The sequence below is a fragment of the Bos mutus genome, chromosome 6 (genome assembly GCF_027580195.1).
Source record: "Bos mutus isolate GX-2022 chromosome 6, NWIPB_WYAK_1.1, whole genome shotgun sequence".
NCBI classification, from domain to species: domain Eukaryota; kingdom Metazoa; phylum Chordata; class Mammalia; order Artiodactyla; family Bovidae; genus Bos; species Bos mutus.
In genome coordinates, this window is record NC_091622.1 from 87,929,741 (window position 1) to 87,945,677 (window position 15,937).

Sequence of the window (15,937 nt, forward strand, 5' to 3'; positions counted from 1 at the left end):
TGTTTAAAAAAAAAATCTTTATGCCAACTTAGTAAAATTCATTTCTTTGTGGAAAAATAATTTTAAATGGCTATTTTTTTTTGAATCTTATTTTTACTTGGACAACCTGAAGGCTTTAGAAGTATAACTGACCTTTATTCCTGATGGGAAGAGTGGTGGCAACATTGGCAGGTGGTTTGTCAGGCTCCTGAGGTGGGACAACCATGGGCAGTGCTTGAACTGGTACTCGCGGAGCCTAAGACAAATAAAACTGATTATATTTCTGCCTTTCCTATACCTTCCACTAAATAATATGCTTTAAATTATTCAGTTGGTAAAGAATCTGCCTGCAATGTGGCAGACCGGGGTTCGATCCCTGGGTTGGGAAAATTCCCTGGAGGAGGGCATGGCAACCCACTCCAGTATTTTTGCCTGGAGAATCCCCATGGACAGAGGAGCCTGGTGGGCTGCAATGCATGGGGTCGCAAAGAGTTGGATATGACTGTGCGATTGGATGCCACAGAATGAAGAATAAGTTATGAAGATCCATTCAAAGTATTTTTTAACATAATCTCAGGAAACAATATATTTACTTAAAATATGCTGATATCAAATTATTTCCATGACTTTTCTTTTTCTGGCCACACCACAAAAGTCCCATCCACTGGGACAAGGAAATCCCTCCAAGATATTTTTTTAAAACAGAAAGCAAAGCAAAATGATATCAATCTAGAATGTGAGTATTATACTAAATGGTCATTAACTGTATCAAATACATTATCTTTAATGAGAATTGCATATTATAACAAAAAACAATCATTCTAGTTTAATCCGGAACTATGACTAAAAAAGGGATAAAGATAATATAATATAAAAATGCTTTAGTTTAGAATCTTACCCTATTTAAATCGTGGGATGGGGGCGTTAATTGAGTGACATCTGGTGGAGGGGCTGAAAGCAAATTATTAGGATAGTCCAAAAGATAGCAAACAACGCTTGTATGACCACCTTTTGCTGCTTCTATCAACATAGTTGAGCCATCCTAAAAGAGTGAATATGGAAAGGGAAGAAACAGTTTTTCAAATTAATTTACAGAACCATTAAGGAAGATAAAGCCAACAGGTCCCAGACACATTACAGTTTCCAATTTTAGGAAAGAACACTTTCCTCTAAAAACAGAAAATGAACACATTCAGAATGTCAATACAAGTTGAACTTGTAGATAACGTGTTATGCTCGAGTGAAGATTAATTCACAATACTACCTGAAACATTTGAGTTACATACTTTTAAACGGTGAGTTGGATCTGCCCCATGAGCCAAAAGTAGTTCCACTACTGCCAGATGACCCCCTGCACAAGCCAGGGACAGTACAGTATGGTCATTATTAGCTGTGGTTCTATTCACATTTGCTCCTAAAACAGACAATCCATGAAAAATAATGTTAATAAAACGTTTCTTAAATTATGGTAGACTTCAAAATCAAAGAGTAGAGAGAACAGGATAATGAAGCCCCACATATTCATTACCCAGCTTCAATGATTATAAACATGGCCAATCTCATTTCACATATACCCACATCCATTCTCCTCTCCCATCTTGAACTATTCTAAAATAAATTCCAAACATATAATTTCACCCATAAATGTTTAAGTATGCAACATTAAAAATTTAGGATAAAAGTATATATCACTCAATATAATCACTGTTTTATAAAAGTAAAATATAAAATTTTATCTAAATTTTTGTATCTTCAGTGGGCAAGATGACTAAAAACCAATAAATAAATAAATAAATCACACTGCCCTCTATGGGCCAAATAATGGAAGGAATTAACAAAATATATGAAGTAATAGTAGTAAAATTCTCATCCCTGATTTGCAGCACTTTGCAGCATGTGGGAAATGGAAAAAATAGCAGGAAGAAACTGGAATCAGATTCACTAAAATTAAACAAAGGAAGAGAAGAGATAATAACTGAAAATAATTTCATTCTTGAATATCATGTGTTATTCATAAACATGTAACACGTGTTTAAATTGCCTAAAATAATTTGACCAATAAATTATTTCTTATTTATTAACAAACTTCAGTATTTTTGGTAAAAAAGAAATGGCATATATTGCTTTTTTAATTGTATATCATCTACATAGTCTCTCTTTATCAATGTTGAATCAAAAGCAAAATCTTTAATCTCCTATACCAAAGTTCATGAAAAAGTTTCAACTTGAACTCATATAGTAAATACCAAAGAGATAATTTAAAGAAAGTAATAATATGCTACTTTTGTTAATAAGGATGTTGGTTTTCAAACAGAATAAACGACCACGAATGAAAATGCATTTTTGGCATATTTTTTCCATTTCAATTTTTAGCTTTTTTTGGGTGGGCTGTGCTATTTTTATGATTACTTCTTTATAGTTTACAAAGAAGGAAACCTAGGCCCAGGGAAATATAAATAAAGGAGAAAAGTGTCTTGCCTTCAAGTTAATCAGTGGCAGAAACTTGGCACAAAAATCCAGGTTTCAAGATAAATTATTACATGAACAGAACAGACTTCAGGCAATCTAAGCCCTCATTTACATAGAAAAATTTTTCTTTATTGAAATGTTACTCAACAAGTGTGTACCCAGTATGACAACTCTTCATGGAATGGTTCTATGTGTTGCAGGGTATTTATTGACTACCCACTCACAAAAATCTCAGTAGCATTCCTCCATCACATGATACCCACAAAATGTCCTTTACCTCTAAATCTCTTAATACCCAAGGGCAGGGAATAGACATCTCTGGGAAATAATCACTGCCTTACACAAACCTACCTTTACTAATTAGGAACTGAACAGTACAAACATGGCCAGCTCGTGCAGCTTTCATTAAAGGAGTTCTTCCACCTTCAGATTCATGCTCCTGTTTAAAAAGTACAGACTTATTTGATATTTAATTTCCAGTGAACAATTATTCTTTTTCATGAAAATCAAAAGGAAAAGAATTGGACTAATTTTGGCATCTAAATATATTAAATAACCTGCTCTGAAGTAAATCAAGGAATACATTCTTTAAACTATCTCAAATTAGAAGCATGCTCTTTAGAAATATATTAAGAACTGAAATTATATTCAGTGATTGCTATGCCATTATCTGAAACCATCTAGCTAATTTTTCCTTCTATCTCTACAAAAGGGATTGTAGAACTCGAGCAATGAATGGCACTCTAGCACAGCCCTCTCCAAACAATCAACATTATCTCCAACCACTACAAGTAATTTTCTTTTCATAAGTTTTTATCTTAGCTGTATGAATTTCTAAAGTATACCACTCTCTTATATACTTCTCATTACTTCTATTTTACCTTACACAGACAGTGATAATTTGAATATCTTTTTAATACTACCAATGACAAGATATTACTACAGATTTCTAGGTTTCAAAAGGATGGAGAACCAACTGCATTCTTGTGATTCAGAATATCAGCACAGGAAAAACTTACAGGTCTTACAGTATAAAGGTTTGAGAAAACTACCTTTTATAAAGCATTTTATATGTCAATCTTTTTACACTTACATCTCATGATTTTTCTCTTAAGTCATACACTAAGTTGTTTTAACTGCAATTAATTAAGCAAGATTACACTGCTGCCATGTTTCACAGTCACTGTGGTAAACACTGGAAATACAGCCCCTGAGCTGAAGTAGGTCAAAACCTAAGAGAGATAGGCACATAACTACAGCTAGAATATAACATGAGTCGTAAGCTCTTCAAGAGTTGTGCTAACACAGAGCCAAAAGAGACCACAACAGTAATCTAATTTAATCTTTTCCTTTCACAAAATGAGAAGTTAAATAAATTTTAAGAAACCAGTTAATTGAGGAGCCTGTTTCTGCCTGTGTGAGTTTCTGTTATAAACCATGAACTGCTACATGAAAACACACAGGTGCTCATGGTTTAACTAAAACCTACTTTTCTTACTCCCACACAGGTTAAACTGGAAGAATGCCTTTATTCCCCCACACAGAATTGCTTTATTTTTCCCTATCTCTCAGTCTGTACTCCTACTAATTTTTCCAACTGGAGGAACCTCTTTTGTTACAACATCACGGTATCTATCTTTCTAAACCTTATCCAGCCCCAAACATAACATCTCAGATGACGTCTTCACCTGTTCTGAGCTTTCTGCTTATCCTTTCCCTATGACACCTCTTTATAATCTAAGAATGACCTCAGTATTTCACCCTTCTCACTAAAAGTTATCTGAGGGCACTGCCCTGGTGGATCAGTGGCAAAAAAAATCCACCTGCCTATACAGGAGACAGGAATTCAATCCCTGATCTGGGAAGATCCCACATGCTGCAGAACAATGAAACCCCTATACCATAACTACTCAGTTCGCGCTCTAGAGCCCAGGGAGCCACAATTACTGAGGCCTGTGCTCCACAACAAGAGAAGCCACTGCATTGAGAAGCCCACGTACTGCATCTAAGAGCACCGCCCCACTTGCCATAACTAGAAAAAGCCCAAGAAGCATAACTAGAAAAAGCCCCAGCACAGACAAAAAATTAAATAAGTAAGTCTTTTAAAACAAAAAAAAAGGTATCTGAAAGAAAATATTACTTATCTTTTTAACTCCTTTATTTAATAATGCTTTGAATGGTACAGGTACAATTTATTTCCTAAACTACAATGAAATGCCCCTAAGCAATATGTGCCTTTTTATGACAAATCAAAGAAACTTCTAAAAATAGTTAAGTACCTAAAAGAAAACTTATACTAATTATTACCATTAATTATTAACATATCAAACACAAAATTTTCCCCTTTTTGTAGTGGGAAAGGGGTATTTGACTGGATACTGCTGCTAACGAGGAAATAAGAATGGACACAAAACAGCTTAGGGAAAAAATATGACTAGATGAATAAACAATGGTGAAAAGGTGAACAAAAAATTAGAAGTAAAGAAATACCTTTTGTCTACAGTCTCCACAGGATTTTAAGTTAATTTCTTGTCTTAGCTTTAATTACTAAGATTTAGAAAGTGCCATGGCTTACCAGATCTGCTCCTGCCTGAAGTAAGACATCGGCTACATCAGTATGACCATTTTCACAGGCATATGTTAGTGCTGTATCCCCTGTTGCTGTTGTTGCATGAACATTAGCTCCTGCAGTGGTGTTAGACACACAGCCTTAACAAAAGAATCATAAAACACAAATGTGGATACTGAAATTCCTTTTAGAGAAGCCATATCGCCTCAGATTACACAAAATAGCCTTATTCATGTATAGAAATAGAGAATATTGTCTGCATGTTTAAAAGCAAAAAAGAAAAAAAACTAGAAACAGACTACTGCTTAAAATTAAGACTGCAGATACTCTGAACAGCAATAAGGTAAATTATTTATTCAGAATACACACAAAAACGTATCTTTTTTTCTACACACATCCAGTGCATCATACATCAGAAAAAAGTTATTTGCATTGTAACACTTTTACTTATATAAATCATGCAAAAAAACAAAAACACCTCCCAAATGCAAAAATGCCTACCTGCAGCTAATAAGTATTTAACTAACTCCAAATGACCCTCTTGAGCAGCTTCCATTAAAGGGGTAGAACACCCCAGTTCTATATCAGCTCCTGCCTTAATTAAAAAGTCTGCCACTTCCAGAAACCCTCCACAGCAAGCCAAAGTCAAGGCAGTTTCTTGAGTTTCTTCTGTCTGTGCATTGATATTTGCTCCTAAAATATATTTAAAGAAAGTCATTAACTTATTCCAGAGATAAGCAAAGAATGGTTATTTCCTAATAAACTATATTTCAAAAATGAACATTTATATTACTTCACTAAATGATAAAGTGCTTCTCCCCCAACTTCAAGAGGCAGTTAAAAATTAAGAAAACTATCAAAACCACATCCATGAGGCCATATTTGATATACACTGCTGGAATAAGATTCAGCCAGAAGGAGTTGATCCAAGTCAAGGTGGTTTAAGGACTTAGAAAAAATAAAGTGTAGCCCCTTGTTATAAAGATCCAAAATAATGATGGTAAAGATGCTGATGAAAATAATATATATTTAACATGCTATTATTTGTCAGGCAATATTTAATGCATTTTACATATTTTTATTAGCTCCATTTTTGCAGCTAAGGAAATGAGATTAATTAACTTGTCCAAGGTCAGAAGAACATTATCATCACTACTACCACCATCACTACAGCTAACACTTAACTGGCTGCTGCTGCTGCTGCTGCTAAGTCGCTTCAGTCGTGTCCGACTCTGTTCCACCCCTGGGATTTTCCAGGCAAGAACACTGGAGTGGGTTGCCATTTCCTTCTCCAATACATGAAAGTGAAAAGTCAAAGTGAAGTTGCTCAGTCGTGCCCGACTCTTAGTGACCCCATGGATTGCAGCCTACCAGGCTCCTCCGTCCATGGGATTTTCCAGGCAAGAGTACTGGAGTGGGGTGCCATTGCCTGCTCCGTCTTAACTGGCACTATATGACAAAAATGTCCTAAAAGCTTTATACATATCTATAAACTCACAATACTACTAGAGATGATAATTTTTAAGGCACAGAAAGAAATATATAACCTATAACCCTACCCCACCCCCAGTTTTCTGTTTTTATTCACACAGCACACAAAGGCTCTGAAAGCTCTTAAATATTAAAATAGCACAGTATGGGAGTTATTTTCAGAGCAAATACTTTAGCACCCCATTATGAATCTACTGAAAGAAAAAATAAGGAAAGATAAAATAATTAAATTCAACTTTATAAATTATCATCTTACATGTTACACATTTATTATGCCTTAGTATCTTGATTGGTATTGGTTACCTTGGCCTAAAAGTAAAGCCACCATTTCTTCATGTCCTTCACGAGCGGCTTCCATCAGTGGTGTATAGCCTTCATCATTGACTTCTTCCAGGCTAGCTCCCCTTTCAATAAGTAAAGCTGCAAGTTCCACGTGCCCACCACATGCAGCCAAGGTCAACGGCGATTCAAATGAATCAGCAGGCATGTTCACTTGGGCACCACTGTCAAGAAGCAACCTAGCTACTTCAACATGGCCATCCTGATTACAATGTAATTAAAAAAGTGAATCAGCAACATTTTAAAAAATCGTTAAAAATACTTCTCAACTGCTATACAATGAAGTTCACTGATATCAATTCAAATAAGAATTAATAAATCTACATTTAAGAGTTGAATAAGCAAGCTGACCTATTTCTATTCCTTCAGTATTTATTGTAGTGGTAAACAGAGACTGAGGATATAAAATATGTAGAAAAATGCTTCCAATCAAAAAACTTATTTACCAACAGGAAAAAAACACAGTTAAGTACACAAAACAAGAGATTACTGTGAGATAACATCAATACTAAATAGTATAAGCTTAAATGCCAAAAGGATAAAGTTTAGAAAGGGGAAAGTAGGATTTTCATAGGAATCTTAAGGACAAGCAAATTTCTGATTAGGTAGAAAAAGAAAAATGCAATACTTTTTAGAGTGGGGGAATTCAGCATGATGTATTAGTGAAAGGGAAACACAGTATGTACATGGTACTTCCTTTGTTATTCACAATCAAATGCCAGTGAAAATTAAGAAAAAGAAGTTCTCACTTAATATCTCTGTTTCCTTTATCGGTATCCCTTTCCCACAGCTTTCCTCCCTTTCCCACACTGTTGGCAACTCCACGGCTCACTTTTCCATTCTTTCTTTTTTTGATATACTTTTTCCTTCTTCATCACCTCACAGATATTTCACCTTCTTTCGAACATGTCATGCCCATTGTTACCTTGGTACTTGCCATACTACACAACTTTAATGGTTTTATGACTATTTTACTTATTGGCTGTTACCATGCTGTTCCTTTAAGCTCAGACTTTTCTTCCTCCATAAGCAGTCAACTCTTACATTTCCTTCAAAGTCCAGTTTAAAATCTCAGTCTCATAGCAAGTCTCTAAACCTATGGCCTCTACTAATATCTTTCATTTGCTTTAACATTTAATTCCATTGCATGAAGAGTAGGTCCACAGACTATTTCATTTTAATTATTTAATCTACACATAAGTTGTTTCTCTAGTGGGGGTGGCAAAACTGTTTTAAGTTCCTTATCATGGGGATATTACTGAGCATTTTACACACATTTTGTCATTTAATCCTCAAAACAACCCTAGAGAAGGATATTATCCTCATTTTAACAGGTGGGGAACTCTAAACCCTCCAAGAAAACCTGTTTGTTCAAAAGAATGATTTAACACTGGTATGGCAATAAGAAAAACAAAAATGGCTTAAATGGCTACTTAATATTTTTTAAATTACTAATTAAAATTTAACATCATTTCAATAATCATTCTCTGAAGGGAATTTGAGACAAGAAACCAAATTAATTTGGGGTCATTCTATCTTTGGTATGTTTTCTCATAAATCTCTCTATAAAGTTATTATGATACATTTCTGTGCCACAAGTCATAGACTGAAATACAAAAGTTTAAGAGTACTATTCTTACACATTCTCAAGAACAAACTAAAGTTCTTCAAAAAGGGAATTCGGGGTTGAGAAAAGACTATGACAGAGGAAGAATTATGTAATACAAACAATATTCTAATCTCAAATTTTTCATAGATTTTAAATTGTGGGTTTGATGAACATGTTTACTTTGTATTATGTACATACTCTTGTGGATTATGATCTCATCTTTAACATTCTTGATCAATCTGTCAGAAAGTCATTTTTGCACCAATTATATAAAACCAGTATAGTTATGTGAGACCAAGAAAATGAAGGTTGTGCTACAAAGCTTCAGAAAGCACTCTGATAAAAGTTAATGTTGTTCAACTGGCTCTGAAAACGACTGATAACTCAGATAGCTAAGGTTCTGATCATGGTAAGTCATGATAAATAGAATCTTGGAACCCAGGGAAATGGCACCCATTATCCACTGGCTCTGTCTCTATCTAATATATAAATTTTAAGTATGTATTTCACCAATCTTACCATGCAAGCCTCCATTAAAGCAGTGTGCATTTCATCTGTTTTATGCTCTTGATCTGCGCCTGCTTCCAAAAGAAATCGCACCATCTCTAGATGTCCTAAACCAAAAGTTTATAAGATTACTTAAAAATATTTTATTAGTCCAAAAAAGTAAAGTTATATTTTGAAAACTTGTATTTAACTTACAGTAATAAATATATCAGCAGAATACTAAAATCAGCTACAAGCCATCCTTGACGGCCCAACACAAATTATACAAGTAATCTGTGCTGTTCTACTCCTTACCGTTTTGCCCCAGAAAATGCTGTTACTAGAATCCTCGCTGCAGGTGAACAAGGTTGGCACTAAAATGCAGCACCTGGAATATCCCCTCCACAACCTTGTTAAGCCCAGGCATGTCACAGTTATTTATACTATAGACTAAATTAGCTTTTGTGAACTGCAGCCTGGGATGAAAAATCACCAATGAAGTTATTTTTATGAGGCAATGAGCTTTAAGTTTCAATAACAAACTCACAGATGTTTTAGGAACAAGCTGTATGTAAGTTGGAAACTGCATATATAAAAATACCCTTTAAACAACACCATTTATATTTATCCATTTAGACACATACATATATATTCACATAGTTTCAAATAAACCATAAACTTCAATTCACATAATGATTACCTTATGAGTAGTTACAAGGATTACCGATTATATTTTTAAAAGGACTTCAGATAACATGTAAGAAACAATAGAAAAGTTACTAATTTTTTCCCCAACTGTATCTGGAATGAGCTTCAGTCAATTCTCAATCAACTGGGAATGGAGGGAAGGACTGGATAGCGGAATCATAGTTAAAACTAAATTAACTTTGGTGAGTAAGTGTTGTATATGCCATACCTTGTTTTTGCTAACAAATCTTATTTCCTTCTTCTCTGTCATTCTCCCTTCCCAAAGTCCACATCAATGTTTAGTCCTGGCCTGAATGCTATCCCTTCCCCATCTCCTCCATGTCAATGGAGGTATCCTAGGAGACCTCACGAGAAATAGAGCAAAGTTAAGAGTGTGCACAGATCCCTGGAAGTAGTAGAAATGTTCTCCCGGAGCTCAGTTCTTTATCCAGTTTCTTTAATAAAAGCCTGCAAGCCCTAATCTCAGCAGGATGGGGCTATAAGCAAAGCAGAGAGGGAAGAGTAGTTATATATAACCCCATCTCAATGCTCACTGGCCAGGTGGCTTTCAGTGATAAAATGGAGCCAGTTTTGCTTTCAAACTATTTGTGAAAAGGTGAGAGAAAGCCACCCAATCAGCCTGCCCTAGAGGCTGTCCCAAGGCTTAATTCCTCTCCTCACAATGAAGATCAACCTCTGCTTAACTACCAAACAGAAGTAGAGAACTAAGAGACCTCAGCTGGGCTTCCTAAGCACCCTTAATCTGAATTATCTGTAACACCAGATAATCAAAAGTCCTTGGGAGCCTATTTTAACATTTAACTTAAATTTTAGTCATTTATTTGTATAAGGATTATTTTAGCCATGTTTTTAACCGAAATTATTCCTAAAGACCTAACAAAACTTTGGCTGCTCTGAAATAGAAAAACAACATTGGGGCCAACACCAGAGTGAGGGAATCAAAGTCCTGGGTGCAAAATTTAAGGAGACATTCACTCAAAAGCTCGGAGAAGGCGATGGCACCCCACTCCAGTACTCTTGCCTGGAAAATCCCACAGACGGAGGAGCCTGGTAGGCTGCAGTCCATGGGGTCACGAAGAGTCGGACACAACCGAGTGACTTCCCTTTCACTCAAAAGCTAGTGGATATGAAGCTTCAGCCACTCAGAGTGAGTGCTTCCTTAAATTTTGTATTTTGCCTTTCCAGAGCTTTTTCTTGATGCTTCTGGGTCAAAAATGTATCACTTATTTTATGATAGAAACAAGACACAGCTGCAGATGGTAGAAAACATTGAATTGAATAGCTAGGCACATATAATATTTCATGAGATTTTCATTTTGAAAAGTTTCTTCATTTATAGACAGTTATCTGTCATAAAGGTTGATTCTGAAAAATATATGGCTCTGTGGCTATCATTTTAGAATCCAGAATCTAAATCATAAGCTAGCTGAAAATTAAATATTTATTCAGACAATTATCTTCACCCCCAAAATAAGATACTTTACTGTTATCGACATTTTCAGGTTGACTGATGTCACTTAGAAGACTATGTTACTAACCTCTTTGTACAACTATATCTGGGCAGGTAGATTCAATTTCAACCAGCTCTTCCTTTATTACACGTGTTGATGATACTCTAAAAAATTGTTCTTTTGAATACAAACTGCCTCCACATCACTTTTAATTTTTTTGCATATATCCTCCCTTTCTTTTCCATTTTTCTCCTTCTTCATGAGAAACAGCTTACATACCTTCTTGTTAATAAATCGTTTTGATTTCCACTGCGTTTACTTTAAATTTACAGCCTAAATACGTCTGAATTCAATAGGATACTTTTGTGTAAACCAGTGAAAACACAAGCATAAACATTAAAAAGTACAATGCATATTAAAATTATGTTTCTGATAAAAACTGGGTCAATTACTATTTTTCATTGACAATATTTATAATATTGAATATTTTTAAAATTATATAAACTCCACATACTAAAAACTTTTAACCTCTGAAATACTTTAAACACTTTTATTTATAACATACTACATACTATTACCATCTTTTATTTTTTAAGTGAATAACCATACTACATGAACTGTCATTTCATGAGTTTAAAAACTTCATTTAAAAAAAAAAAAAACAGTTTTTTTTTACTGTACCTTTGTAACAAGCTAATGTAAGGGCACTCTCTTTAAATTCATTGGAATGCGTATTAATGCCAGCCCCATTTTCTAGCAGCAATCTGGCTACTTCCACATGTCCAGCACTTCCAGCTTCCATAAGAGGAGTATGACCATTTTCATTATGGTCCTCAATACTAGCACCGGATTCCAAGAGCACCTTTACAACATCTACATACCCTCCAGCACAAGCATATGTAAGTGCTGTATTGCCTATTTTAAGGAAGAAAAATAGACATTCAGATAAAATAGCAAAATAAAACAGGTTTATTTAGTATTAAAGAGAAAACTGACATAGGAGACTATAAAACTTTAATAAATTTAGTCATTACACTTATACATATAATTCTTTTCTTTATTACATTTTATCTTACTGAAACCAACTCCCTATTTTTTCCATTTCAAAATCAGGGTTAAACACATGAGGAAAATCATATACACTTATCACAACTGTAGGGTTATAAAAGAACTGAGCAATTCTGAAACAAACTTTTCTCATGAGAAAAAAGTCACATTCATTCTAACTTTAAATCTGAGAAATGTTTCCCAAAGTGTATTTGTTCTTTAGATTGCAATTATTCATCGTATATAGATATACCTCATACTGGTCCTTTTAATCACACATTGCTTTTACTACAACTTTAAACATCAATTAACTGGTAGTCAAAGTTAAAATAATTTCAAAAACATTCCCTCTTAATGATAAAAATTTCCCATGTTAAGAGGGGGTAAAAAACTTAACTTCTGGGTAAAATAAGGATTCCTAAAACCTCCTCAAATCAGAACCTATACAGACCTTTAAAATTATTTAAAATATTTAATAAATTTGAAAATCTTGCATGAAGGAAATGCACAAAATATATTTTCATATATTTTAGAGCTTGGATACAAATTCATCTATGCCCAAGTTTGAAAGAAAAAAAAAATTGATTTAGATTAACATTCTGTCTCTTGTGGAGCATAATGCCTTTGTTTTCCTCTAGGCCACAATTTAATAGCACTAGACAATGACAGACCTACCTTCTGCTCCATATCCTTCTTGTTCTTCTCCCTATCTTCCCTTCCCTTCTTCCCTGATAAATAGAAAACCTGTGTTTGGGAGGTGTAGCCTATACTTCTTTACTTCTGAGAAAATGGTCCGTCTAACCCAGTCAGTGTTTAATATAAAAGAACCAAGGCCAAGATAGCCCTCATACATAAAACAGGAGATATTTCATTCAAAACACATTGTATGTACTTTAAGCCTAATGCCCAGATGTACACAAATCTACAGTATTGATAACTGCAAAAGCATCACTAATGAGCACTTTCATCTGAATTAATTACTAATAGAGGGTGTTAAGATTTAAATACTGAAAAAGAGGTATGCAAAACCTGTTGAAGACTGTGCATTGACATCAGCTTTATGAGCTAGCAGCAACTTCACAATTTTGACATGTCCTCCATTAGCAGCAGCCATTAAGGGTGTAATGTCACCTTTGATCCCCCTATCTTCCACATTCGCATGCATTGCCAACAAAACCTTACAAAAGAAAAAGTTGAAAGGATATTAGAAAATTATGTATTCATCAAAATTTCTTGAACATACATTTACATTAACACCTACCTAGTCATATTACAGAAAAAAGCCAATAAACAAAAATTATATCTAACAAAACTATTTCTTGAAATGAGCCTGATGGTTGATTTCATTTTATTTCCTTAATACACAGGCCAAATTTTGACAAAACAAGCAAAACAAAACAAAAAAAACCTGTGAGCTTTATTTTGATAATACAAACCTGTGCAAGCTCATAATATCCAGCAGAACAAGCTAAACAAAGAAGGCTCTCCCCTTCCTCGGTATGTTCATTTACACTTCGCCCTTCAATGAGTAACTTTCGCACAGCATTTACATCTCCTTCTGAACAGGCTTCTGCCAAACTGCGGCTATTAGGAGAAGAATAGTATGATATCAGGATGTAAGAAAATAAAAAATTGCCTGGCATTAAGTATTGATTTTTGAAGTTAATCTGGACAGTAGCACTAAATAAGAATGATTATTTCAATATGACTCATAACAAAAAGAAAATAAAATGATTCAGTTCACTGAGTGGAGTGGGTAGCCATTCCCTTCTCCATGGGATCTTCCCAACCCAGGGAGTGAACCCAGGTCTCCCTCATTGCAGGCAGATTCTTTAACATCTGAGCCACCAGGGAAGCCTGAGTTTTTAAAATCTACATATAAAAGTCACTCAATTAAAATTACTAACATTATAAACTGTTTTTCGTCATGTAGCTGAAAGACAGTCTTATTTACTATTTGTAGGAAAAAAAAACAACCCAAAGTTTAAAACATAAAATTGTATAGAAGATCACATGAAGAAAAATTTGAGTTACAACTATAGTTCTGTTTGCAAAGCTCAGCCCCTAGAAAAATTTTATAAAATTTAATGAAATGGATAAAACTTTCACTAATTATAAAGGCCTATCTGGGTTCTACAATTAAGTAAAAGGAAATGAGACAAGAAAGTTTTGAGCATATACTTTGGACTAATCTAGAAATAACTATGGTGCTGGAGAAGACTCTTGAGAGTCCCTTGAACTGCAAGATCAAACCAGTCAAATCTAAAAAAAACCAGTCCCAAATATTCATTGGAAGGACTGATGCTGAAGCTGAAGTTCCAATACTTTGGCTACCTGATGCGAAGAGCCGACTTACTGGAAAAGACCCTGATGCAGGGAAAATTTGAAGGCAGGAGGAGAAGGGGATGACAGAGGATGAGATGGTTGGCTGGCATCACCGACTTAATGGACACGAGTTTGAGCGAGCTCCGGGAGTTGGTGATAGACAGGGAAGCCTGGATGCTGCAGTCCATGGGGACGCAAAGAGTCAGACATGAATGAGTGACTGAACTGAACTGATAAATAACTGATAAGCAGATTCTTTTTTTTTCGAAGTATTTACTTATACCACCACATTTTGGGCAAGTATGAAAAACACGCAGGTAAGGCAAAGGCTTAATTCAAGCAAAAAGGAGAGTCAAAGAAGTGGTAGAACAACAGAAAATTAGACTGAAAGTGTAAGTTTTTGCCCTGTAAATCACCCATAAGAATTTCAATTATGGACATTTCTAAAGATTCTTTCACTTATAGATAAAATTCATTCTTAGCAAAACACTAAATCTAAGTCTCAATTAATATTCTCTTTATTTAAAATAAACCTCAATTCTTACAGCTTCTTATTAAAACATGGCCCTGACACTTTAGGTACTAAAGGCATCCAAGGATAACCTCCTTTCCATTCCCCTACTACCACTAAAACTCAGTTTCAACATCATCCTTGGTCATGATTATGGTAAAGTCTCCTAAGCAGTCTCCCTGCTTTTACCCCTGCTCTCCTCCAGGCTTTTCAATGATGGTACCAGAGAGATCTTGTTTAAAAAGGGAAGTCGATCATGTGACTCCTCTGCTCAGAATCCTCCACCAGCCTCTAACCTTACTCAGAGTAAAAGTTAAATTCTTATCCTGTCCAGTGGGAGGATCTCATACTCCTTTTACTTCTCTGGTTTCATCACCTACTATTCTCACTCTTACTCTTTCTACTTTAGCCAAGTTGGATTTCATGTTTTTCATTAAACATGCTAGTTCGGCTGCAAGGCCAAGATTTATGTATCTGCTATCCCCCTGACAAGAGAACTTCTTTCAGGCACAGATCATTGCCTTTTCTCCAGGAGATCTTCCCAACGCAGGGACTGAACCCGGGTCTCCCGCGTTGTAGGCAGATGCTTTACCATCTGAGCCACCAGGAAAGTCCCAAATAACTCAATGTTATCTATTTCAAGTCTTTGCTAAAAAACCACCTTCTATGTGAGAATATCCCTGATTACTCTATTAAAAATGCAACATGACCTCCAACCCCAAACACTACCTTAGCACTTTTCCATTCGATGTTTTCTGCCCAAAGTCCCTTGTTAACTGTACTGACCCTTGCCAAAGTGAAAGTCTTAAACAGCACTTAATAAGTTTCTCTTAATCTTGCATTTTACAGGCACTGACAGTCTCTAGACTCAGTGTTCTCTATCACCTTTAAGTAAGTTCAGGACAAATCCCTCCCACATGACATTTCCTGTAAAAAAACACACTCGTTCTTTC

The 15,937-nt window shown here is 35.1% G+C and overlaps 1 protein-coding gene across 6 annotated transcripts in view; it reads right to left on the bottom strand.

Annotated features, from left to right (window-relative positions):
- The window catches only part of ANKRD17 (ankyrin repeat domain 17), a 167,502-nt gene that overhangs the window by 67,220 nt on the left and 84,345 nt on the right, over window positions 1-15,937 (bottom strand). For all 6 annotated transcript variants that reach the window (XM_070372504.1, XM_070372503.1, XM_070372508.1 and 3 more), the window contains 11 exons: window positions 13,585-13,732; window positions 13,178-13,325; window positions 11,783-12,016; window positions 8,976-9,070; window positions 6,812-7,049; window positions 5,519-5,710; window positions 5,024-5,157; window positions 2,800-2,887; window positions 1,266-1,393; window positions 878-1,021; window positions 133-235 (listed from right to left, as the gene is read on the bottom strand). In XM_070372504.1, the coding sequence (XP_070228605.1) occupies window positions 133-235; window positions 878-1,021; window positions 1,266-1,393; window positions 2,800-2,887; window positions 5,024-5,157; window positions 5,519-5,710; window positions 6,812-7,049; window positions 8,976-9,070; window positions 11,783-12,016; window positions 13,178-13,325; window positions 13,585-13,732 (1,652 nt within the window). The remainder of the gene's footprint in view (window positions 1-132; window positions 236-877; window positions 1,022-1,265; window positions 1,394-2,799; window positions 2,888-5,023; window positions 5,158-5,518; window positions 5,711-6,811; window positions 7,050-8,975; window positions 9,071-11,782; window positions 12,017-13,177; window positions 13,326-13,584; window positions 13,733-15,937) is intronic.